Source organism: Acinonyx jubatus, chromosome E1 (genome assembly GCF_027475565.1).
Source record: "Acinonyx jubatus isolate Ajub_Pintada_27869175 chromosome E1, VMU_Ajub_asm_v1.0, whole genome shotgun sequence".
Taxonomy (NCBI): Eukaryota; Metazoa; Chordata; class Mammalia; order Carnivora; family Felidae; genus Acinonyx; species Acinonyx jubatus.
In genome coordinates, this window is record NC_069397.1 from 46,610,720 (window position 1) to 46,635,888 (window position 25,169).

A 25,169-nucleotide genomic window follows, 5' to 3' on the forward strand; every position below is an offset into this window, starting at 1 on the left:
AGGAGCAGAGAGAGAGGGAGACACAGAATCAGAAGCAGGCTCCAGGCTCTGAACTGTCAGCACAGAGCCCAATGTGGGGCTCGAACCCATGAACTGTGAAATCATGACCCGAGCCAAAGTCGGATGCTCAACTGACTGAGTCACTCAGGCGCCCCTCATAAAGAGATTTCTTAATGGGTAAATTATTTATTTATTTTTTTAAATTAAAAAAAATTTTTTTGTTTAGTTTATTTATTTTGAGAGAGAGACAGAGAGAGAGAGATGCAGGGAGGAGCAGAGAGAGAGGGAAAGAGAGAGAATCTCAAGCAGGCTCCATACCGTCAGTGCAGAGCCCGATGCGGGGCTCAAACTCATGAACGTCAGGCCATGACCTGAGCCAAAATCGAGAGCGGGATGCTTAACTGACTGAACCACCCAGGCGACCTTAAAAATACTTCTAAGTAATGCTTACACCCAATGTGAGACTCAAATTTACAACCTCCAGATCAAGAGTTGCATGCTCTGCCTACTGAGCCAGCCAGGTGCCCTTGGGTAAATCATTTTTATTTATAGTGTTCATGGAGAGAATCACCACCTGCCTGGGTTTTTGCTTTCATGTTCTAAATTTCAATCTTACATGTCAATCAAGTGGGTTCAGAAGCAAATAAATAAAAATTTAAAAAATGAAGAAAGTTTGATCCTCCTTAGAAATGAAAAACTGTTATAAAATCACTTTGGGGGGGCGGAGCAAGCCTGGGTGGCTCAGTCGGTTAAGCGTCTGACTTCAGCTTAGGTCATGATTTCACGGTTAACGAGTCTGAGCCCCGTGTTGGGCTCTGGGCTGACAGCTCAGAGCCTGAAGCCTGCTTCAGATTCTGTGTCTCCCTTTCTCTCTGTCCCTACCCGCTCCCTCTCTCAAAAATAAATCAGCACTAAAAAATAATAATGATAGTAACTAAAATCATTATTGGGCAACCAGTAGAGTAATAATTGATTCACGCAAGAATCATCAATGGATGCTAAAATTAGTGGGTAAAAGCTGGAGGATTAGCAGGATATTTACACAGTCTCCAAGTATCTCTCCACAAGATACCTATTAATTTTTCAAAGAGAAAACAATAACCTTGCAATGGCCAAACCTGGCAGACACAAAGCTAACCAATGGTCAAGGTTAACATCACCACTAACAGGAGAAATTGGTGCCATATGCCTCCTGATAGGGTGGATGCACTGAGAATCAACAGAGCATTAGTTCTGGAGTATTCTGGCCCCCAATTCACAAACTGAATCTAATCATAAGAAAAGCATTGGATGTATCCAAACTGAGGGACATTTTACATAATAACCAACTCTTCAAAAATGTCAAGACTATGAAAGACAGGATAAGACACATTTTTCCAGATTGAAGAGGCATAGAGAGACACGCAAGAGACTGCAACATGTGATTTGGGATTATCTTTTGTAGTAAAGGACTCGATCTGGGCAACCAGTAAAAACTAAGTCTATTGGTTAGGTAATAGCATTACATGAGGGCTGATTTTCTGATTTGGATAATGTTACTGTGGTTATGGTGTCACATAAGCCCTTATTTTTAGGAAACATGCTTAAGGTATTTCTTGGTGAAGGGCCAATGTGTCTGTAACCTACTCTCAAATGTTTCAGGAGAAAAACATTGGGTAACAGAGAGTGATAAAGTGAATGCAGTAAAATGGTAACTTTCTTTTTTTTCAATGTTAATATTTGAGGAATGCGGGTAAAGATTGTATGGGAACTGCTTGTACTATTCTTCTTTTTCTATTTTAATATTTATTTATTTATTTATTTGTTTGTTTATTTTTAAAGTAGACTGCATACCCAACGTGGAGCTTAAACTCAAGACCCTGAGTTCAAGAGTCACAGGGTCTGCTGACTAAGCCCCTCCTTATTCTTTTTTAATTTTTAAAGGTTTATTTATTTTTTGAGGAAGAGAGAGACAGAGCGTGAGCGGGGAAGGGACAGAGAGAGAGAGGGAGAGGCAGAATCCGAAACAGGCTAAACAGAGCTGTTAGCACAGAGCCCGACGAGGGGCTCGAACTCATGAACCGCGAGATCGTGACCTGAGCCGAAGTCGGATGCCCAACGGGCTGAGCTACCCAGGCGGCCCCCTTCCTTGTGGTCTTCTTGCAATTTGTTGCTAAGACTGCAGTCTCCTCTCCATCCCCGCCCCCCCCCCCCCAAAGTTACAGAACATTAAAATATCTTCTGCCTCTGGACCGAAAGGCTATATTATTGCTCATCATTTGTGGCACTGAGGGAATCTGGTAAACCTATGAAAAAATGGTCACCAGGGTTTTGAGTAATTAGAATTTCTTTCCTTTATGTCTGTTCTCTTTGCAAGGCCCAACCTTGGGCATGGGTCTCAGCAAATTTGATTTATGTGCCATATGATTTTATACATTCCATGTTAGAATGTACATTTGGCTACATCTATCTTTCAAAGACAATAGTGGCTTAAATGTGATGCAAGGTTAGCTTCTTCCTCCAGTAACAGAACTTGGCAGTCAGTCCAGGGCTGGTACGGAGGCCTTCTGATCAAGAGACCGGAGACCCCGCCCCGGTCTTACCGCTCTGTGGCTCGGTGAGCAGCCTCACGATCTAAGCTGGCTACTGAACCTCCAGACAACACTCATATTCTAGTCGGTAGGAACTAGGAAGGAGCAAAGAACTTGGGTGCTTCACGTTACCCTTTAAGGACGTTTGCTAGGCACTCCACACGGCAGTTCTGGGGTCACCTCTTTGTTCAGGGCAACTTCTGGCTGCAAGAGAGGCTGTGAATTGCAGTCTGGGCAGCCATGTTCCATCCAAAAGCGGAGGAGAAGAAAAATGGCTATTGGGGTGTGTGACAAGCCTGCATTCCAAAGCCAGAAGGAAGTAATCACCAAGGACAATTTAACAACTCTGACTCCAGGGACAGTATCGGGACTGGTGGCATACAAGACACTAGGTTTGGGTGGGGGTGGCCTGGGCCCCGTACGTGGAGACAGGAGATGTTTGGAAAGAGGAGAAGAAAACAGGAACAAGTCCAAAGATGCCCCGGAAAGTAGGATGAAGGACAGTAAGACGTCTGGTTAAGAGGTGTGGTATGAGTAAGACTGCGGCTGCTAAGGGAGGAAGGGGAGGGAAGGAAAACAGGAAGAGGAAAGAGGCAGGCAAGAAAGCACGAGATGCGCCAAGCAAGGGAGAGAGGTCGGGAATGGCAGGGGAGAGAGTTCAGCTGTTCCCGTCGGCCTGAGGCTGGCTCCTTGGTCTCCGGGGCTATGGCTTTTGACCCGTCTGGAAGGAGAGTTCCAGGAAGCACAGCTTTGTCCGGTGCACTGAACCACTATCTACTTCCAATGGTCATTTGGTTGGAGACTCTTCACTTCACACAAGCCTTTATTCAAGTAAATCAGGCGAGCGGACATGATACAAGGGCCAGCAAAAAATAATTAGGCCGCGCTGAAAAGAAATCCGGCTGTGTGCAAGTGGGGATTTGAATAACGGCTGATAAATCAACCCTTGGCCCTGCTGCTGTCTTCTGGGACACCGGGGTTCACTGTTATGGGAGGGCCTCTGGTTGTGGCTCTGAGGAGGACCGCTGAGTTCCATGAAAGCTGGTCACAAGGCTCGTGGGTCTGCAAGGTTTTTTTGGTTGTTGTTTATACTTTCAGGCTCCTTAATAAAACGGACTTACATCCGATATACATTTGGCTCGTTTCTTGTCCGGAGAATCACAAGGGATATTTACCTTTCCGCCAAACCTATGGAGCAAAAAGAGGTGTTTAGGTAAAATTAGGTACTAGAAGCTTTCTGAGGGAATGGGTGTTTTCACAAAGCACTTCATTTATAGTAAATGTTTATATTATAGCATCCTAGAGCTGAAAGGGACCCTTTTCGCTGGGCATAAATATTTCCACAAAGGGCTGCAGAGATTGGAGTTTACTTTGTTTATAGAAATTTGCTCTACCCCACTCATGAGAATTTCACGACTGTAGACGCTTGCCTGTGCCAGTAATTTCAAAATCTAGAACTGGTGAATTTTTGCAAGTTTTGCAAAATATTTTGCAAGCCTGGATGCGAATTCCTTTGAAGAGTTTAGGTCGTGGTCAAGGGCCTGTAGCTACTCCCAGGAAATCACTCTCCCAGTCCCCAAATGGTTCTTTAGAAAGACAAAGGGAAACCAAGATACTAACCAAAGCAGTGACAACACAGTGGGAAAGTTCTGGTGTCTCTGAGTCTAGACCCAAGCACTGTGATCAAATAAACTGCTTGGCCTATTAAAAACACACTGAAGGCAACACATTTTTGTTTCGCAACATATGAGAGGGCCGGTTGCCAAGTACTTGGTTATGAATGTGGAATCTAAAAAAACAAAACAAAACAAAACAAAAAACCCCTGCACTTTGTCACTCTCTTCATACCGGATTAACCCTGTAGCATCAGAAATGGCAGAAGAAATTGACTCAAGGCACTTGAACAGGGAGAGTTTCTTTGCAGGACTTTATGTAAAAATGGGAAATCAGCTTCTGGGGGGGGGGGGGTCTTTGGTATATAACTGGCCTGTAGATAGAAACTGTGAGGAACCTTGACCCTTTCTACGGAAGAGTTACCTGCTGGAGACAAAGATTAAAATCAAGCTAAATAGAACAGAAAAAGCCTAAGGGTTGTTTTTTCCCTGAAAGTGAAGTTTGACTTGTAATTAAAACACTGTTCTCCCACCCCCTCAAGCTGGTTCTTAGCCAAAACCCTCACGACTATTTTTTTTTTCTTTTTAGTAAACTCCACACTACACGTAGGGCTCGAACTCACCACCCTGAGATCAAGTCACATGCTCCACTGACTGAGCCAGCCAGGCACCCCTCCAACAACCCCAATCCGATGGGCAGTAAGGCCCAGGTCTCATGGCCTCTCAAGACCTAAACACTTTTCCTGGTACATCCTAACGTTTCTAAAGTTTATTTATTTTGAGAGGAGAGAGAGAAAGAGAGAGAGAGAGCGCTGGGGCAGGGCAGAAAGAGAGAGAGACAGAGACAGAATCCCAAGCAGGCTCCGCCCTATCAGAGCAGAGCCTGACGAGGGGCTCGATCTCAGGAACCATGAGATCATTATCTGAGCCTGTATCAAGAGTCGGACGCTTAACTGACTGAGCCACCCAAGCACCCCAATCCCGATACTTGTAAAGATGAGGTTTGCCATGTAAGGCTTCATCCCTGAATTGTGTATTTCTTGCTGTGCTTGTTGAAGGAAAGCATCCACTCTGAACCTTCCACTGCTAGAATATGGGATTTGGACTTGTGGCCCTCAGTTCCAATGGCAATAGGACCCAGGATGACAGTTTCCTCTGACTTCACCCTGTTTGGGTGCCCTTTGCCTGTGGAAGAAATCTTGGTTCCATGGCAAATGCCAAAAATAGGCTGGTAGGGTGTTTCTGGTTTGTTCACTGGTTTGCTCATTTGATGTTCGTTATTAACTGGAACACAAGAGATGAAAGGCAGGAAGAAAATAAGTGGGTATTTTCCAATTCTCGACTTTGAAACTGAAACGTTTGAAAGTAGGAGGAGGTAACCTCGTTAGGCACTTAACTCTCGCCAAGCTCTGGTTTCAGATGCCTAGGATCTTCACGACAACCAACGGGAAAGGCTATTTTATCGTTCCCATTTTACGGATGGGGAAACTACAAGAGGCAGAGAGGCAAAGGACTTACCCAGGGTCGTTTGATCGGAAGAAACAGCATCGCTGGAGCCTTGCTCTGGAGCCTCTGCCTCTATTCGCGGATGATGGGACTCCAGGCATAATACGGTTTCTTTTTTCTCAGACCTGTCCCTAGAGGTACAGATTCTGCCTTCAAGTTGTCTTCTTCCTCTTCGACAGTTCTGTGGCCTTTTTATTTCCTTCCTGCTCTGCTGATTCAGGACCCCAGGAAGCCTGGCTTCCTCTGGCGATCAGTTTGAGGACCGCCTGTAGACAAGCAGACTCAGCAAAGCACGCTCCCCACAGGAGAGCCTGCGAAAGGTCAGAGAACTGAGGCAAAGGCAAACCACAGAGGTGCCTGTGCATGCTCACAAACACAGACGCACTGAAAATATCTAACTGGCAGAGAGAAGGAAAGGTGGTGGGTACAAGACTGAAAAGCAAAAACAGCATGGCTCAAGCTGGAGGACGTTATGCCGAGTGACATAAGCCAGACACAGAAAGAGAAACACTGCATGATCTCGCTTCTATGTGGAATCTAAAAAAGTCAAACTCCTCTGGGGAGCCTGGGTGCCTCAGTAGGTTGAACGTCTGATTCTCGGTTTCGGCTCAGGTCGTGATCTCACGGTTCATGAGTTCGAGCCCCACACGGGGCTCCTGGCACTTGACGGTGAGAAGCCTACTTGCAATTCTCTCTGTCCCAATCTCCCGGCCCCTCTCCTGCTTGTGCTCTCTCTTTCTCTTAAAAAAACAAAACAAAACAAAAAAAACTACCCAGGGGCGCCTGGGTAGTTGAATCGTCCGACTTCTGCTCAGACCATGATCTCACAGTTTGTGAATTTGAGTCCTTCAGCAGGCTCTCTGCTGTGAGCACAGAGCCGGCTTCAGATCCTCTGTTCTTTCTTTCCACCTAGTGACGTGCGCGCGCACACACACACACGCACACACACACACTCTGAAAAATAAACATGAAAAAAATTGCTTTAAATAAAAAGAAAAAAGTCAAATTCCTTGAACCAGAGTAGAATGGTAATTGCCAGAAACGGTGGGATCAGGGAAATGAGGAGATGTTTGTCAAAGGCTACAAATTTTCATGTTTCCCAAGATGGCAAGGCTCTGGGGATCTGATGAATGGTGTGGTGGCTATAGTTAATAATACTCTATTGTATACTTGAAATGTGCGAGCAGAGTAGTTCTTAAGTCACCCCTCAGAAAAGTAAACTATGTAAGCAGATGGATGCGTTAATTAACTTGATTATGATAATCATTTCACCAGGTATACACGTATTAAATCATCACATTGTACACCTTAAAAAATCACCTAGCGCAACCTTAAAACAAAAAGAAGCAACTTGATAGGTTTAGGGATGCCAGACACTTTATTTTTCATTGTTAAATTTTTTTATTATTTTTTTACTATTTTAAGATTTTATGTTTAAGTAATCTCTACACCCAATGTGGGGCTCAAACTCCCGAACCTGAAATTAAGAGTTGCATGCTCTTCTGACCGAGCGAGAAGGGTTGCCAGAAACTTTAAAAGTCTATTTCTTTTTAGAAAGATATGTTCTGCCTTTATGTCAAAAGAAAAGTACATAGTCTTTTGCTTGTTTGTTAAAGATGTCCACTGAGTTTTGCATTATTTTTATTTTTTTTAATATTAAAAAAATATTTACGGGCACCTGGGTGGCTCAGTTGGTTAAGCATATGACCGGCTCAGGTCATGATCTTGCAGTCCACTGAGTTCAAGCCCCGCGTCGAGCTTTGTGCTGACAGCTCAGAGCCTGGAGTCTGCTTCGGATTCTGTGTCTCCCTCTCTCTCTGACTTGCCACCGTTCACGCTCTCCCTCTCTCTCTCTCTCAAAAATAAACAAACATTAAAAAATATATTAAGAGATATTTATTCATTTATTTTGAGAGAGAACGAGTGAGGGGGGAGCACAGAGACAGGGAGAATTGTTAAACATAAGTTTAACCATCTTTAAAAAAGATATTTAAAAAAAAATTTTTTTTTTAACATCTATTTATTTTTGAGACAGAGAGAGACCGAGCATGAACGGGGGAGGGGCAGAGAGAGCGGGAGACACAGAATCGGAAGCAGGCTCCAGGCTCTGAGCCATCAGCCCAGAGCCCGACGCGGGGCTTGAACTCACGGACTGCGAGATCGTGACCTGAGCCGAAGTCGGACGCTCAACCGACTGAGCCACCCAGGTGCCCCAAAAAAGATATTATTTTTAAGTAATCTCTACACCCAATGTGGGACTCAAACTTACAACCTCAAGATCAAGAGTCACATGGGGGTGCCTGGGTGGCTCAGTTGGTTAAGCGTCCAACTCTTGGTTTAGACTCAGGTCATGATCTCATGGTTTGTGGGTTCAAGCCCCGCATCCGGCTCTGTGCCAATGGCACGGAGCCTGCTTGGGATTCTGTCTTCCTCTCTCTGTCCCTCCCCTGCTTGCTCTCTACCTCTCTCTCTTTCTCTCAAAAATAAATAAATACACATTAAAAAAAAAAAAAGTCGCATGCTCCACTGACTGAGTGAGCTAGGTATCCTTAAGATGAACCATTTTATTTTGTTTTATTTTATTTTATTTATTTTTTATTAAAATTTTTTTAACATTTATTTATTTTTGAAAGACAGAGAGAGAGACAGAGCCCAAGTTGGGGAGGGGCAGTGAGAGAGGGAGACACAGAATCCGAAGCGGGCTCCGGGCTCTGAGCTGTCAGCACGGAGCCTGACGTGGGGCTCGAACTCATGGAGTGTGAGATCATGACCTGAGCCGAAGTTGGACGCTGAACCGCCTGAGCCACCCAGGCGCCCCTAAGAGGAACCATTTTAAAGTGTACAATTCTGTGGCATTTAGTACACGGCTTATTACACTTACCACCCGTAGTTCCAAAACATGTTCACTCCAAAAGCAAACGCCGAATCCGTTAAACAACTGCTCTTCGTTCTTTCCTGCCCCCAGCCCTTGGCAACTGTAGAAACTTTTAAAATGCCTAGTGAGTTGGCAGAAAGTACCGTCTTCCTCTACCCCCACAGACAGCTGGGAAGAGTGGGTGACAGGACCATAACACTGGAGTAAGGGACTGCTTCTCCTGTCCTGCCTTCGCTGAGGCTGAAAGGGAGAACACCCATGGCCAGTGCTGGTTTTGTTGCACCGATGTTGCTCCTTTCTCCAGGCCAGACTGAAGTTCCGTGCCCACTCACACGCACGGTCTCTTGCTGCAGTCTGGGCCTCTTGGAACTCCAGAATTTCAACACCATCCAAACGCTCCGGCCGGGCATGAATAGATAAGCGTTAGGACCCCCAGTAGAGTATCACTGAAGCTTAAATAAATGAAAAGACCATGGGAAAAAAAAAAAAAAGTGCCAATATACCAAATACATATATATAACACCAAATATTGGTTTTATATACATATTTATATACATATTTATAAAACCAAACATTCAGCCCAATATTTTATAACTGTTTGTTTTATTTATAAATGTTTATTTATTTTGAACTTTTTAAAAAGTGTGTATTTATTTTTGAAGGAGAGAGAGAGACAGAGTGTGAGGGGCAGGGGGGTGGGAGGGTCAGAGAGAGAGGGAGACACAGAATCTAAAGCTGGTTCCTGGCTCTGAACTGTCAGCACAGAGCCCTAGGCCGGGCTCGAACTCATGAGCCGTAAGATCATGACCTGAGCTGAAGTTTGACGCTTAACTGAGTCACCCAGGTGGCCCAAATGTTTATTTATTTTGAGGGGGGGAGGGACAGTGAGAGAGGGAGAGAGAGAAACCCATGCAGGCTCTCCAAGGGCTCGATCTCCGTGTTCTCGAGATCATTCCCTAAGCCAAGATCAAGAGTCCTGCACTTAACCACCTGAGCCACCCAGGCGCCCCCAAGTTTTTGTTTTAAACTTTTTCATTGTGAACTAGAACACCCTTCCGGAAACACATAGGAGACGGAGATGTTCAGCTCATTGTTTTATGGAAAGAGCCACATCACAAAACATTCGGTCAAGCAACTTAGACCTCTCACTCCTGCCTTCTACCTCCTTTTGAAGACAATCATCTCCTTGGTAAACAGAGGTATTCGTCAACACTAGGGTTTTGTTTGCATTTTGAACTTTGTATAAATGGACTTACACAGTATAGACTGTATTGTAATTGCTGTGTTTGGCTCAGCACAGTTTGTGAGATTCATTCATGTTGTTCAATGAAACAGTAGTTCATTCTTTCTCATTGCTATGTGGTATGCCATTACGTGAGTATGGCAGTTTACTTATTTTTTTTATGAGAACAGTTTTATGTAGTGAAGTTTATTGTCTTCTGTTTGGTTAGTGTGTGTGTGGTTTTTTTTGTTGTTGTTGTTCTGTTTAAGAAGTTCTTCTTGGGGCGCCTGGGTGGCTCAGTTGGTTAAGTGTCCGACTTCGGCTCGGGTCATGATCTTGTGGTTCATGGGTTCGCGCCCCGCGCCGGGCTCTGTGCTGACAGCTCGGAGCCTGGAGCCTGCTTCCGATTCTGTGTCTCCCTTTCTCTCTGACCCTCCCCCCATTCATGCTCTGTCTCAAAAATAAATAAACGTTTAAAAAAATTAAAAGAAAAAAGTTCTTCTTATTCTCAGGTTGTGGAGATCGTTTTTGGTATTATCTTCTACTTCTGAATTGTCCAATATAGTAGCTACTTGTGGCTGTTTAAGTGAGATTAATTAAAATGAAATAAAATGAAGAAAAAAATTCAGTCCCTGGGTCTGTAACAGCCTGCCCTATTGTCAGCCTTGGCATTACCTAGGAGAGTCACCATTATTGAACTTCTTGGTGGAGCTGGTACCCTTCGAACCAGCACATTCCTTATGGCCTGATAAACAGTATGTCTTTTGAGCCTTTCTGTGAAACCTAACAAATATCCGGTGGGTCCTGCTGTTCAGTGTTTCTACTACCCTAAACCTTTTAATTCACTTCTCCACCTTCTACCATGGCAATTCTGGATCCTTAACAGAACTACTAAATCCCGTATCTCAACAGAGCACTCCCAAGTCAACAGAGTTACCTAGTTTAATCTTCTGGCCCCTTTGATGAAGCATGCTTAGAATCCAGTCCCTGGCTGCAGCCAGTGCCTACTGGAGACGTCTTGAAGCCCTCTTCCGGGGTATAATCCCTTGGCATGTCCTTGGCTGGCATATGCCGTGACTTACGCTATAGGCACGGTGGCGGGGGAGGGGGAATTCTCAGAGGGGCCTATACTCTTCTCAGGGAGAGGCTCCCACTTGGGAGGTTAGGGGGTGATGGACCACTTCCGCAGGATCAGAAGGTTCATAGGACACGAGGGAGTAATCTTCAGAGCTATTGTCCATAGGTCTTTATCCCATCTAGGGTCCTGACATAACAGACCTGACTTTGTTGGGTGTTTAATCTTCTTTGGCGTGGTCCTTAGCTTTCTCTGCCTTGCCACTGCAGGAGTTGAGCACTTCATTAGATGCAACCAAGGGGTCTGTTTTTGACATCTGGTTTTCCATTGCTTATTACCTCCCGCTGTTCATCATCTTCTTCTTGTAGAACACGCGTGGTAATTATTGATCAGCACCGAAATCTTTGATCTCTCTAGTAACCATTTCCTCCAAAAGTCTCAAGTGCCTGATATGCTGCTTCAGTTGGTGCTTTCACTTGCACCCGGACACACATTCTCATGCACCAACAGTAAGGCTCTGAGCAACTGAACCAGCACCTTATGTCAAGGGCTGTTTTGAGACCCACCAACTTATCGCCAGTGAAGGGGACCTCCTTGCCAGCCTATTCCAAACGCATCTTGTCACCCGCTCCCTGGAACTGCCGGTGTCAGCTGTGGTGGGTTATGCTCTCCAGAGGCAGAGACACAGTGTGGGGTGCAAGATGTTTATAGGTGTCGGTACTGGGGGCAGCGAGATCACGCAAAGGAAAGAGTGAAAATGGTGACGCTGGCCCAACAAAGCTTCGGTCAGTGATGTGGCAGGAAGTTGCCTTCAGTCTCCAGGGCTTTGGAGTGTCCTGCATGAGGCCGAAAAGGCACTTTCATGTTCCTGTCTCATTCGGTCACTGCACGCGTGCTGCTCTGGGCCCCATGTGCCCTCAACCAAGGCAGCGCTGCAGCTGAGACAGATCCTGAAGGAGCTGGTAGCTGGAGGTTGGGCACAAAGTTCCTTCCTTCCTTCCTTCCTTCCTTCCTTCCTTCCTTCCTTCCTTCCTTCCTGTGTTTAGTTCTACATCGAGGTCTGCCATGTTTCATTAGATTTATTCCTGTGTACTCAGTATTTTGACATTGTAGCATCTTTTTAAGCTTTTTAGAATTTACGTGATCATTGCTTCATTTTTTAATTTTTATTTATTATTTTTAAAAATTTATTTTTTAATGTTTATTTTTGAGAGAGAGAGAGAGAGAGAGAGAGAGAGAGACTGCGAGCAGGAAAGGGAAGGAGACAGGGAGACACAGAAGCTGAAGCAGGCTCCAGGATCTGAGCATTGGGTCAGCATAGGGCCCAATGCGGGGCTCAAATCCACAAACCATGAGATCATGACCTGAGCCAAAGTCGGAGGCTTAGCCGATTGAGCTACCCGGGTGTCCCTATTTTTTAAAAAAAAAAAGTTTATTTATTTTGAGAGACAGGATGTATACGTGAGCATGTGTGAGTAGGGGAGAGGGGCAGAGAAAGAGGGAGAGAGAATCCCCAGCAATCTCCACGCTATCAGTGTGGAGCCTGACTTGGGACTCAGCCCCATGAACCATGAGATCATGATTTGAGCCGAAATCCAGAGCCCCTAGAAATACATTTTATTACTGATATTAGCAGCCTTACTGAACTCACTTGTTAATCCAAATTATGCATTTTTTGATTTTTCTACACACATAATCAGGTTATCTTGTAAACAATGAGAGTTCTTTCTTTTCAGACTTACATCTTTTACTTTTTTATTTTTTTCTACTTACTGCACTGGCTTGGTCCTTCATAACGATGCTGGACAGAAATGGTCAAAGAAGGGGCACCTGGCTGGCTCAGTTGGTGGAGCATGTGACTCTTGATCTTGGGGTTGTGAGTTTGAGCCCCACGTTGGGCAAAGAGCTTACTTAAAAAGAAACAGAAGTGGTCAAAGCAGGCATCCTTGTTGCCAATTTAAAGGGAGAATTTTTAATATTTGACTATTTGGTGTAATGCTTGTAGGTTTTTGTATACCTACACTTTGTTTGTCAAAGGTTTTGTACAACCTTAAATGAAGTTAAGAAAACTCCTTTCTTGGGGCACCCAGGTGGCTCAGTTGGTTAAGTGCTAGACTTCAGCTCAGGTCATGATCTCACCAGTTCATGGGTTCGAGCCCTGCGTCGGGCTCTGTGCTGACAGCTCATAGCCTGGAGCCTGTTTCAGATTCTGTGTCTCCTTCTCTCTCTGCCCCTCCCCATGCTTTCTCTCTCTCTCTCTCAAAAATAAACATTAAAAAAATAAAAAAAAAAAAAGAAAACTCTTTTCCATTCCTGCTTGGCTAGCACATATATTTTAAAAAAATCATAAATGGTGTTGAATGTATTCAACACTTTTTTTTTTTTTACAACTCTTAAGATGATCATATGATTCTTCCCTTTTAGTCCATTAAGACAGTGAATTACACAGATCAATTTCTCAAATGTGAAGGCAAGCCAACATCCCTACAATAAATCCATGCTGGCGGGCTCTGCACGGATATCGCAGAGCCTGCTTGGAATCCTCTCTCCCTCTGTCTCTCTGCCCCTCACCCACTTGTGCTCTTTCTCTTTCCCAAAATAAAAAAATAAACTTAAAAAAAAAAAAAAGTCCAGACTGGCAATGATGTATTATGTTTATATATTGCTGGATTCATTTTGCCGATTGTTTGTTTAGGAGTTTGGTGTCTACATTTATAAGTGAGGTCAGTCTTTTTTCCTTTTTCTGTAATGTCTTTTTTAGGTTTTGGTATCAATATTATGTTGGCCTCAGAATGAGTTAGGGATTATTTCCTTTTCCTATTCTCTGAAGTTTATCTAAGGTTGGTGCTATTTCTTCATTAAGTAGAACACCCTGACAAAACTATCTAGGCCTGGAGTCTTCTTTGAAGATTTTATTTAATTATTATTTTGAAAAGATTTTATTTTTAAGTGATCTCTACACCCAGTGTGGGGCTTGAACTCACAAACCCAATGTCAAGACTCATGTGCTCCATTGACTGAGCCAGTCAGGCGTTCCCGAAGATTTTAAATTATAGACTTAATTTTAAACAGTAGATACAGGACTATTTAGGTTTTATGTTTCTTATTTTTATGTACCTTTATATTTCTTATTGGTAAACTGTATTTTCAAGGAACTTGTCTTTTTTAATCAAATTTTTAGACTTATTGTCATAAAGCTCAGTATGATCTCATTTGTAACGACTGAAAATCTGTAGAAATGTTTCCTTTCCAATTTTTTGGCATTATTTGTGCTTTTTAAAATTAGTCTCACCAGGGGCTTAATAATGTTATTAGTCTCATCTAAGAAAGAACTTTTTTTTTTTCAATATTTTTTTTAACGTTTATTCATTTTTGAGAGACAGAGAGAGACAGAGCATGAGCGGGGAAGGGGCAGAGAGAGAGGGAGACACAGAATCCAAAGTAGGCTCCAGGCTCCGAGCCGTCAGCACAGAGCCCGACGCGGGGCTCGAACCCACAAACTGCGAGATCATGACCTGAGCCGAAGTCGGACGCTCAACCGACCGAGCCACCCAGGTGCCCCTAAGAAAGAACTTTTGACTATGTTTCCATTTATTCGCACTTTCATTGTGCTTAATTAGCTGCTCTCTTTCTAATCTCTCATGAAGAATACTTGGCTTATTTTTGTCTTATTTTCTATTAAGAAACCTAACTTTCAATGTTAGTATGGCTTTAGTTGCACCTTAATTTGAGAATGTAGTATTCGAAAATTTTTTCAGTTTAAAATATTTTCTAACTCCTATTGTGATTAAAAAATTTTTTTTTAAGATTTATTTTTGAGAGAGAGACAGAGTGAGAGGCAGAGCGAGAGTGGGGGAGGGGCGGAGAGAGAGAGAGACACAGAATCTGAAGCAGGCTCCAGGCCTGCGGGGGTGCGAACCCAGGAAGTCAGACACTTAACTTACTGAGCCACTCAGGCGCCCCCTATTGTGATTTCAAAAGAAAAAAAACATCCATGCGTTATTCAGGAGTATACACAGTTTTCAAATATGTAGGTATTTTTTTACTTACCTTTTTTTTCTCGTTTTCTAGCTTAATTGCATCATTGTCTGAGAATGTACTCTGTATAATTCAGAGCATTTGAAATTTGTTGAGACTTGCTATATTGCCTGGCCTTTTCATAAACATTCCATGTTCACGTGAAAAGAATCTGTGATCTGCGGTTGTGAGCCCAGTATTCTCTCTCTATATATCTATTAGGTAAAGCTTTGCTTATCCAGTTATCCAAATACACTTCTTACTAGTTTTACATCTGTGTGTTCTAACAGTTGCTGATACACATATCGTCTGCTACAATTGTAGATTTGTCTTTATCGTCTTGCAATTCTGCCCATGGTTTTGCTTTGCAGATTTTGAGGATATGTGTGTTAGGCTTGGACAAATTTAGAGTTGTTGTATCTTCTTGGTGAATTAAGCATATTTTCATTATGATGTGTCCCTCATAAAAATTTCTAGTAATGCCTTTTGCAGTAAACCCGCTTTGTTTTGGTTAGTTTTTGCATAGTTTGTGTCTTTTTAAATTTGTTTTTGTTTGAAAAATCATGGGGGTGTCTGGATGGCTCAGGCGGTTAAGCGTCTGACTCTTCATTTCAGCCCAGGTCATGATCTTATGGTTGGGGAGACTGAGCCCTTCGTGGGGCTCTGGCTGACAAGGGAGAGACTCTTTTTCTGCTCTTTTCCCACTTGTGCGCTCCCTCTCAAAATATATAAACATTAAAAAAAAATAGTGGTAAAATACACCTAACACACAGTTTACCATCTTAACCATTAAAAATTTGAAAAAAAAAAAGTTTGCTGTTTTATTTATTTTTGAGAGAGAGAGAGAGCGAGCAGGAATGGGGGCAGGGCAGAGAGAGAGGGAGACAGAATCTGAAGCCAGCTCCAGGCTGAGCTGTCAGCACAGAGCCCTGACACGGGGCTTGAACTCATGAACCGCGAGATCATGACCTGAGCCAAAGTCAGATGCTCAACTGACTAAACCACCCAGGCGCCCCTAAAACATTTTTTTTTTATGGTAGTAAGAAACACATAAACTTTACCATTTTAATCATTTTCAAAGCGTACAGTTAAGGAGTGTTAAGTACGTTCACAATGTTTTGTGATTTCTCTCTATAACTCTTTCTTGCCAAACTGAAAACTGTACCCATTTAACAACAATCCCCCAATCTGCCCTCCCACCAGGCCCTGGCAATTACCCTCTACTTTGTATGATTTTGATTAACTTAGGTATCTCATAGAAGTAGAATCATATGTAATTTGTGTTTTTGGTCCTGCCTTATCTCAAGTAACACAATGTGCTCAAGGTCCATCCACGTTGTAGCAGGTGTCAGCATTCGCTTCCTTTTCAAGACTGGATAATATTCCATTGTGTGTGCAGATCACATTTTTTTAATCCATTCATCTGTTGACGGACACTCGGGTTGCTTCTACCTTTTTGCTATTGTGAAGAACGCTCATACGAACAAGGGTCTACAACTAAATATCATGTTTGAGTCCTTGCTTTTGGGTATATACTCAGTAGTGGAGTTGCAAGGTCATATGCTCATTCTTTTTAATCTCTTGAGGAACTACCATAGCTTTTTTTTTTTTATGTCTACTTATTTTTGAGAGAGCGCAAGCAGGGGAGGGGCAGAGAGAGGGTGACAGAGGATCCAAAGTGGGCTCTGCACTGACAGCAGCAAGCCCAATGTTAAGGCTCGAACTCCCCAACTGCAAGATCATGACTTGAGCCGAAGTCGGATGCTCAACCGACTGAGCCACCCGGGGGCCCCAACATGCAGCATTGTATTAGTTTCAGGTATACAATATAGGGCCTCTACAATTTTATACATTACTCAGTGCTCATCACGATAAGTATACTCATTAATTCCCATCACCTATTTCCCCCATCCCCCCCCACCTACCTCCTCTCTGGTAAACCGTGTGTTCTCTATAGTTAAGAGTCTGTTTCTTGGTTTGTCTCTTTTTCTTTGCTTGTTTTGTTTCTTAAATTCCACATGAGTGAAATCACACATATCTTTCTGTAACTGACTTACTCTGCTTAGCATTATTCTCTCTAGCTCTATCCAGGTCATTGCAAATGGCAAGATTTCATTTTCTTTATGGCTGTATAATATGCCACTGCATGCATATATATATATATATACCACCTTTTTTTCTATCCATTCATCTATCAATGGACCCTTGGGTTGCTTCCATAATTTGGCTATTATAAATAATGCTGCAATAAACATTTGAATAAACTTGGTATTTTTTTGGTAAATGGCCAGTAGTGCCATTACTGGATTGTAAGGCAGTTCTATTTTTAATTTTTTGAGGAAACTCTATGCTATTTTCCACTGCAGCACCACCAACAGTGCACAAGGGTTCCTTTTTCTCCACATCCTCCCCAACACATTTCTTGGTTTTTATTTTTTTTTAATTTTAGCCATTCTGACTGGTGTGAGATGTTACCTCATTGTAGTTTAGATTTGTGTTTCCCTGATGATGAGTGATTTTGAGCTTTTCACATGTTGGTTGGCTATATGTAGGTCTTCTTTGAAGAAGGGTCTGTTTAAATCTTCTGCCCATTTCTTTTTTTTTTTTGCTGTTGCTATTAAGAACGAAGAGAGCCCATGAGTGGGGTAGGGGCAGAAGGAAAGAGGAAGGGAGAAGAGAAAAGAGAGAATCTTCAGCAAGCTTCATGTTCAGTGTGGAGCCTGATGTGGGGCTTGATCCCCTGGTCCTGGGATCATGACCTGAGGTGCTATCAAGAGTCAGATGCCCAATTAACTGAGCTACCCAGATGGCCCTCTTTTGCCCATTTTTAAATTGGATTATTTGCGTTTTTTTGGTGTTGTGTTGTATCAGTTCTTTATGTATTTTAGATACTAACCCTTTATTGGATGTGTCATTTGCAAATATTTTCTCCCATTCAGTAGGTTGTTTTTTTTAGTTCTGTTGTTTCCTTCACTGTGCAGGTTTTTATTTTGATGTAGTCCCGATGGTTTAGTTTTGTTTTTATTTCCCTTACCTCAGGAGAGAGATCTAGAAAAATGTTGCCATGGCTGATGTCAGAGACATTCATGCCTGTACTCTCTTATAGGATTTTGTATGGCTTCAGACTAGGCAGTAAATTCTTGTTAGATGAAGTGAGAAGAAAAAGACAAAATCCAGGAAAGAAAAAGGAGTGAGAAAGGGAGAAGGGGAGAATGAAGAAGGATTTGGGCAGTATAGAGACGGAGGAGGTGGAAATGTGGGAGGAAGAAAAGAAGAAAAAGGTGAAAACAGGGAAGAATAAAATTCTATGGAATTCTCTTTAGTTTTTATCAAAGCCTTGTAAACCAACGATTCTCTAGCAACCCACAGTTTCTGCTTTTCTATAAAAACTAAATTGCTTCCCATTTTCATTTCATTTTTTCATTTATTTATTTATTTATTTAGAGAGCGAGAAAGAGTGTGAGAGAGCGAGCAGTGGGGAAGGGGCAGAGAGAGAGAGAGAGAGAGAGAGAGAGAGAGAGAGAATCCCAAGCAGGCTCCATGCTGTCAATGGAGAGCCTGATGTGGGGCCTGATTCCATGAACTGTGAAATCATGACCTAAGCCGAGATCGAGTCAGAAGCTTAAGCAACCGAGCTACCCAGCACTAACCCCACCCCCCCCCCCCCCCCCCCCCGCCATTGTCCTTTCTTTGTCAACCATTTACTGATTTTCATGACTGGTTGTGGAGAAGGGTATTTATTCAGTCCCTTACTCAACAAGTAGTTATTAAGTACTGTAGATAAACCCTGTTGTGGGCAGTAAGAATAGACACAGTAAATGAAGAAAGCATAAGCAAATCCTTGCCTTCATTGAACTCGCATGCTAGCGGGCTGTAGGAATCATGGTGTAGTCATTAGGTGCTGGATGCTACAGCAAATGGACAAGTTCTCAATGGATCAACCGTAATAAAGGTCTATTGTCTGCTCAGCTTAGAGTCTGATGCATGTATTTTTGATAAGGCAGATTTCCATAGTCATACTTTTGCTCTAAGTCCATCTGTAAGAACTAGTCACAAGGCCCCAGCCAGCTGCAAGGGCATAGCTGGGAAATGTTGTTCACAGCAGCAAACAGACATCTTTGGTGGTCAGCAAGTTGACTCCTCACATGGAGAGAGACAGACAAGAAACTGAATAACTAAGCAAATTACTTTTTATGTTAGAAGGTGATAAATGCCTTGGAAGAAAAGCATAGAAAGAAATACAGAGCACGTGGGGTCCCTGGGTGGCTCAGTCGGTTACATACCCGACTTCAGCTCAGGTCACGATCTCAGGGTTCCTGAGTTAGAGTCCCTCGTTGGGTTTGCTGCTGTCAGCACAGAGCCTGCTTCGGATCCTCCGTCCCCCTCTCTCTGCCCTACCCCCACTCATGCTCTCTCTCTCTCAAAAATGAATAAAATTAAAAAAAAATACAGCATGTGTTTGAGGAATATTGAAATTCACAGAATAGTGAGTAGACTCACTTGGGTGAACAAAGGCTTCAAGCAGGGGAGGGAGCGAATCATGTGGACATATTACTGGAGGAGGGAACACTCAAAAAGGAGGCCATCATGGCTGAGGCAGAGCAAGGCTGACAGAGGTGGGCGATGGGGTCAAAGAGAAGAGGCTGATGGTGCGGGACTCTGGTTTCTTTTCCGAATGGCAAGAGAGGAAGGAAATCAGAGGGTCACATGCAGAGGACAGAAAGGATTTGATATGCATTTTATTAGCCAGACCAGCTGTCGCAGCTACCCTCAGAATGCCCTGGAAGGCATCAAAGGGAAAGATGTCCGTGGACTGGACCAAAGTGGCAATGATGGTTGTGATGAGAAATGGCAGGATTCGGATTCGGGGTACGTTTTGAAGGCAAAGCAGGATTTGCAGATGGACTGAAAGTGGAGTTTGGCAGGAAGTTAGGAGAGACTGTGGCCTGATCAATTTCAAGGATGGAGTTGCCAAGAAGGGAGCTGGGGAAGACCGTGGTGGAGCGTATTTGTGGGCGGAGATCAAGAATTTGGTTCTGGATGTAAGGGTTAAATTGTAGTGTAGGGCTAATCTGTAGCCTTAAGAAATAACAGCTTTGTTTTAACACTGTAGATTAAGAGATTAACAGCCTTGTCCTATCAATCAAGGGAACAAAAGTTTAAGGGAAATCAACGGGTTTAGTGTTTGATTGGACTGGGGCAAGGAAATGTCTGAACTGTTTCTTTGTTCTGTCCCCAGGTGATGAGAAGACGATGTGGTCAGCTATAAAAACTCTGTACCCCTGTACCCCGGCTGTTTGAGACCGCACTCTGGTCAAGAGTGCCGGTCCCAATCGGCTGGCTTTGCCTCTCATTGCACTAAATTTTGTTGTGACTGTCACTGGTGCCCGTAGCATTCTGTTTCAGGAGTCGTGTGGACAACACTGGACACAAGGAGTTTGGGATGTTTATGAGAGATCGAAGTGGGAAGGCCAAGAGTCTGAAGGTCAGGAGAAAGCCCTGGACTCGAGCTGTAGGTTGGAAGCCCTACTTTAGGCTAAAGATGGTATTTAAAGCCTTAAGACGGAGATTGGTGGGGGGGGGGGGGGGTGGTCAGGGGAGTGCAGCAAACAAGAGAGACCCAAGGACAGAGGCTTGGGATTGAAAAGAAAGTGTAGCCAGTGAGGGGGATGGGGAGGAAGGACTGGAGCAGTGTTTTTATCAGATCAGAATCACAATGAAGTGCCACTAATGTTGGCCAGGGGGTCTGTTCCCCCCCCCAACTTCATTCCTATTTGTGCATCTCTAGTTGTGGGTGGTCAGTGTGGCCTGAAGAGATGGGATGGCGGGCCCTCAGCCCTTCCTTCCATACTTCAGCACTATTTCACCACCACCACCCTACTCTGATAAACGTGTGGTTCAGGGGTCCCTGGCTGGCTCAGTCAGTAGAGCAAGCGACTCTTGATCTCCGGGTTGTGAGTTCGAGCCCCACGCTGGGGGTAGAGATTACTTAAAAAAAAACCCAAAAATCAATGTATGGCCATTCATTCGACAAATATTTTGCTAAGCGTCTATTTATGTGCCAGGCCCAGGTCTGGGGCCTGAGTGAACAAACCAGACGAAGCATGTGTCGTTGTGGAGCTTACACTCTAATGGGGTTTGGGGCAGATAACCGACAAGCACCATCATTTCTAATGCAGGGTAAGAGAATAGAGAGTGACGTGCTTTGGTTAAGAGGATCAGGAAAGTCCTCTTGGAGGAGGTGACATTTGAGAGCTGAGTGTTGAAAAGATCATGGTCATCAGATCTGGGGCAACCGGGTTCTAAGTGGAAGGAAGCTTGAGGTGCTGCAGGGGGAGACAAGGCCAGTGTGCGGGATCACAGTGAAGGAGGGAGGGAGGCAAGATCTACCTCACACAGGAGCCTACGGGCCACAGTTGGGCATTTGGATTTTATTTCAACTGTTAAGGGGCTGCCTTTGATGGGGTGAAGCAGAAGAGTCAGGTATTTCCATTGACATTTCAGGCATGCCACAGGATTGGTCGGGTGGACAGAGAATGGACCACAGGGGGCGGAGCGGAGGCCGGGAGAAGAGTTGTCATCTAAGTCAGGCAACAGGTGGTGTCTTGGACACGGATAAAGCAGGATGCACCCTGGAGTGGAAGAATGGGTCAGGCAGTCACAGAATAAATTGTGTGCCTCTCTGGGTCAAGGCCTATGCAAGGCAAAGAAAGGTACCCGCCAAGGAAACGTGGGAGAGGCACAGTCCTTGCTGGCGTTTTATTCAGCGTTTAATTTTAGGAAACGCAGACCACACACCTGAAGTGCTGCTATGTAAACACAATGCACCCATTAAGTAAGTACACAGGGGTATCTAAGCAAGTGTAGGAGCAATGGAAAAGGAGCAAGTGGGGGTACTGGGACGAGGGCGATGAGGGAGCGTGGGGCAAGCGGAGGGCACAGTACAGGCTAACAGCAATACCTCCCCCACCCCCGGTGGGGGGGGGGGGGACATGTAAGATATTCCTTGGACACTCCCAGCTACCCCAAAACAGGAAAGGACAAAAAACAAATGAGTCTGCATAGTTTACAAGAAAAAGACAATCTTATCACTGGCCTAAAGTCCAGGAACTCCCTACAGTCTTAATGTTAATGCTTTGCTAGAGGGAAAAACAACCTTAGCTTGACAATAGCTAGGCCTTAAGTAAGTCTTTAGCATGTGAAAGTCTCTTTGGAAACTCCCTGTGGACTTTATCTCCCCCCCCCCCCCCCCCGACTCCATAAAATGGTCACCCCCCCCCCCCCCTCCGCCAACTTGCAGTGCAGCCTTTCCTGCCCATGGATCCTGTCCCCCAGCTTTAATAAAATCACGTTTTGCACCAAAGACGTCTTCAAGAATTCTTTCTTGGCTCTGGACCCCACGAGCCCCCCATCAGCCCAAAAACCTTTAGATGGGAGGGGAAGGCCATTATTCAGAAGGCAGCAACAGAGGGCCCTCTGGGCCACGCCCCCTTGTCCACAGGCCCCATGTGGATGCCTGAGCCCAACAGCTAAGAACCTGGCTCCAGGCTTCAGTTTCCCAAGCTCAGAGAAGTGGGTGACTCAGGGGAGGTCCCTCCCCAGCACGCCTTGTTCTTTGCCTGGAGTGACTCATTACCTTGTTCCCTCCCTCACGGCTGACCCCGGGCCAATCCCTTAATGAGTCTACACCTCATTCTACTCATTTGGCCGGGACAATTGCCTGGTGGATTTTTTTTTTTTTTCTCCCTGGGGCAGGGCTCGTGTCCGCAACCTTCTAGGTTCCTTGAGAGAGAGGGCTGTGGGTCTGGAACAGAGCAAAACCCTAGGGTAGACCCAGGCCCTAGGCACTCCCCGTGCCCCGAAGAGGGCTTTAATGCCCATGCATTCTTCTCATTTCAGAGCCCTTGAACAGCATTTGGTAGGGAACACAGTTTCACAAGCACTGATGTCCTAGAGGATTCTCCCTTGGACACTTCTTTGTAAACGCTTGCTTGGTGGGGGATGGGGCGGGGGGGGGGGGAAGCAACCAGAGTCGCCGTAAAGGGAAAGAGCTGGGGGACTGACAACGAGGCTTCAGGGGGTATGGGACCACTGCGCTTGAGTGAGGACGCGTGGTGTGGTCGCCGCGCTCAATCGAAAGCCGGCGGCGGGTATCCGGCAGAGCTCTGCGCCCTACAAAGAGTCCGCGGGCGGGAGCAGAGGCCCCTCCGGCGTGCGTGGGCTGCAGGGTTGCTCGCCCCGCTTCTCGTAGCCCCCTCCTTAAAGCGAACCCGGGCAACTCCGGACGTCCCCCCACAACCCCCCGGCGGGAGTGGCGCCCGCGGTCCTCCCCTAGCTCTGCCTCCGGGGCTCGCCGCCCCGCTGGGACCCGGCAGGTGGACCCGGGTGGGCGCACCCTCCTCCCAGCCCTGGACTCTCTCCGCTCGCGGACTCTCCCGGAGCCCTGGCGCGCCTCCCCGTCCGGGCCAGAGCCCGCAGCCTGCGCCCCCCGAGTTACCTGCCCCAGGAAGTCACAGTCCACTCTCAGCCGGGACTGCAAATGGGTGGATACCGCAGTGCCCAAAGCCACATTCCTAGGGGAGGGGTCCCCACCTAGAGGGTCACGGATCACGTTACCGGCCGAGGGGAGGAGACAGCTGAAAGGAGAGCAGACGGGTAAAAGTTGCATTCAGCTTCTTACTTCCCCCCAACCCCCAAACACGCTTTGACGCCTGGGATAGTGTCCGCCCAGGTCCTGGAGCCCGAGGGCCTCGGAGCGCTTTGCTAGGACAGAAGCACCTTTCCACCCGCGGATGCCGGAGTCAGAGCGCCTACGGGGCTGCGGGGCTCCAGGGCCCTGCAGGCGACCCCCGGATGCCCCGGGGCAGGGAGCCGGCCACGAGCCCGCCGCCGGGCACCGAGGATCTAGAGCAGTAACAGACGCATAAATGCGCATAAATAAATCAATGAGCAGCTCTCTGCTGCCAGCAGCAGGGAAACCTCGGGCTGATTAAATGCAGACGTGGGGTGTCTGCCAGGGCAGGAGGGCGGCGGGGCAAAGGGAACAGGCGTGGAGACGAGGGGTGGGGGGAAGGGAGCCCAGAGGCAGGAGCCAAGAGGAAAACCCAAAGCCACATTTTTAAAATGGGGGTGAATTTTAAATGCAAACAGCCCGGAGGAGGGGAGGGGGCCGGTCTGCAGGCGCCCGGGCCGGCCCGCCTGCCGGGGCAACTTTCCGGGCGGGAGGTGCGGCCGGAGGGGCGGCGCCGGCGGCGGGAGGCGGGAGTCGGGGGCCGAGGGGGGGAGTCACTTTAAAGGCTCTTTCTTACCCATAATGCTTTGTGGGGACGTTGACAAGTGGATCCAAGATGGCGTAGAAAGTAATGACAGGTAAGTCCTGACTTCCCCCTTCTCTGCTGCTGGGACCGCTCCGCGAGCTGCCGGAGCCCTCTGGGGAGGAGACCTGACTCCCCTCCGGTCCCCGAGGCCCCGGGAGGGGCGTCCCTCGGACGGGCTGGGGACTCAGGCGGCCGCGGCGGGGCCTGGGAAGCGGGGCTCTTCGAGGCGAGGCCCGGACGCTGGGGCTGTTTACAGCTTCTTCCCCTCCTCGGTCCCCTTCCCCTCCGCTGGGGGCCGCGGCGCCCGGGGCCCAGGCGGTGGAGGGGGCTTTGCAGACCTGGGCCGCGAGCCTGTGGGAGGTTTCTCCAGCCGCGGGCACTCGGGTGGGGGGGGGGGGTCGAGCCGCCTTGCACGCTGCCCTCCTCCGGGTCGCGGCTGGGGGTGGGGAGCGTGCGGGCCTCCCACGCCCCGCTCGATCGCCCCCTCTGGGCTCGGACTTGCAGCGGTGGGGCGGGGGCCGAGGGTGGGCGTCGGCAAAAGTGGGTCAGGGGTGCGCCCCCTTCCTCCCCCGCCCGGGGCTGTTGCCCGAGCTTCACTTTTCTCCCCCCCCCCCTTTCTCCGCCCCCTCCTCGGAAATTCTCATTGGCCCACAAGCGCATCAACAAAAATAAAAACTATCAAAAAAAAAAAAAGACTATCTTTTCCTGGAGATTCTTTTAAGACTCCCCTTTCCTCGGGGTAAAGGACTGCAGTTTTATTTAGGGAACTTTGACTCCTCTCTCCTCAAATTATTTGAGCTTTCTGCACCCTACCCTTAGCTGAGGATCCTTCAGACAGGGCTGGAAGCCAAGGGTCTTAGGATTCTTGGATTGGGATCCTCCGGTTTTGTTTGAAACTCAAAATTGTTATTCCTTCTCCTTCACAATTTAGACTTTTCGGGCAAATCGTTAATATGTATAATTCCAGAGACAGT

At 46.2% G+C, this 25,169-nt stretch overlaps 2 protein-coding genes across 6 annotated transcripts in view; one reads left to right on the forward strand and one right to left on the reverse strand.

Moving 5' to 3' along the window:
* Window positions 1-1,079: 1,079 nt before the first annotated feature.
* The window catches only part of LOC113596056 (translation initiation factor IF-2-like), a 29,240-nt gene continuing 5,150 nt past the window's right edge, over window positions 1,080-25,169 (reverse strand). Inside the window, exons 2-4 of the mRNA XM_053211850.1 lie at window positions 24,187-24,692; window positions 23,376-23,514; window positions 1,080-3,758 (exon numbers count right to left, since the gene is read on the reverse strand). Of these exons, the coding sequence (XP_053067825.1) occupies window positions 3,729-3,758; window positions 23,376-23,514; window positions 24,187-24,692 (675 nt within the window). The 3' untranslated portion in view covers window positions 1,080-3,728. The remainder of the gene's footprint in view (window positions 3,759-23,375; window positions 23,515-24,186; window positions 24,693-25,169) is intronic.
* Window positions 24,175-25,169, forward strand: part of HELZ (helicase with zinc finger) — a 155,842-nt gene continuing 154,847 nt past the window's right edge. For 2 of the 5 annotated variants that reach the window (XM_027047953.2, XM_027047957.2), the window contains exon 1: window positions 24,175-24,247. The gene's annotated coding sequence lies outside the window, so the exon portion shown is untranslated. The remainder of the gene's footprint in view (window positions 24,248-25,169) is intronic. The other 3 variants (XM_027047955.2, XM_027047954.2, XM_053212307.1) reach the window with 3 other exon arrangements.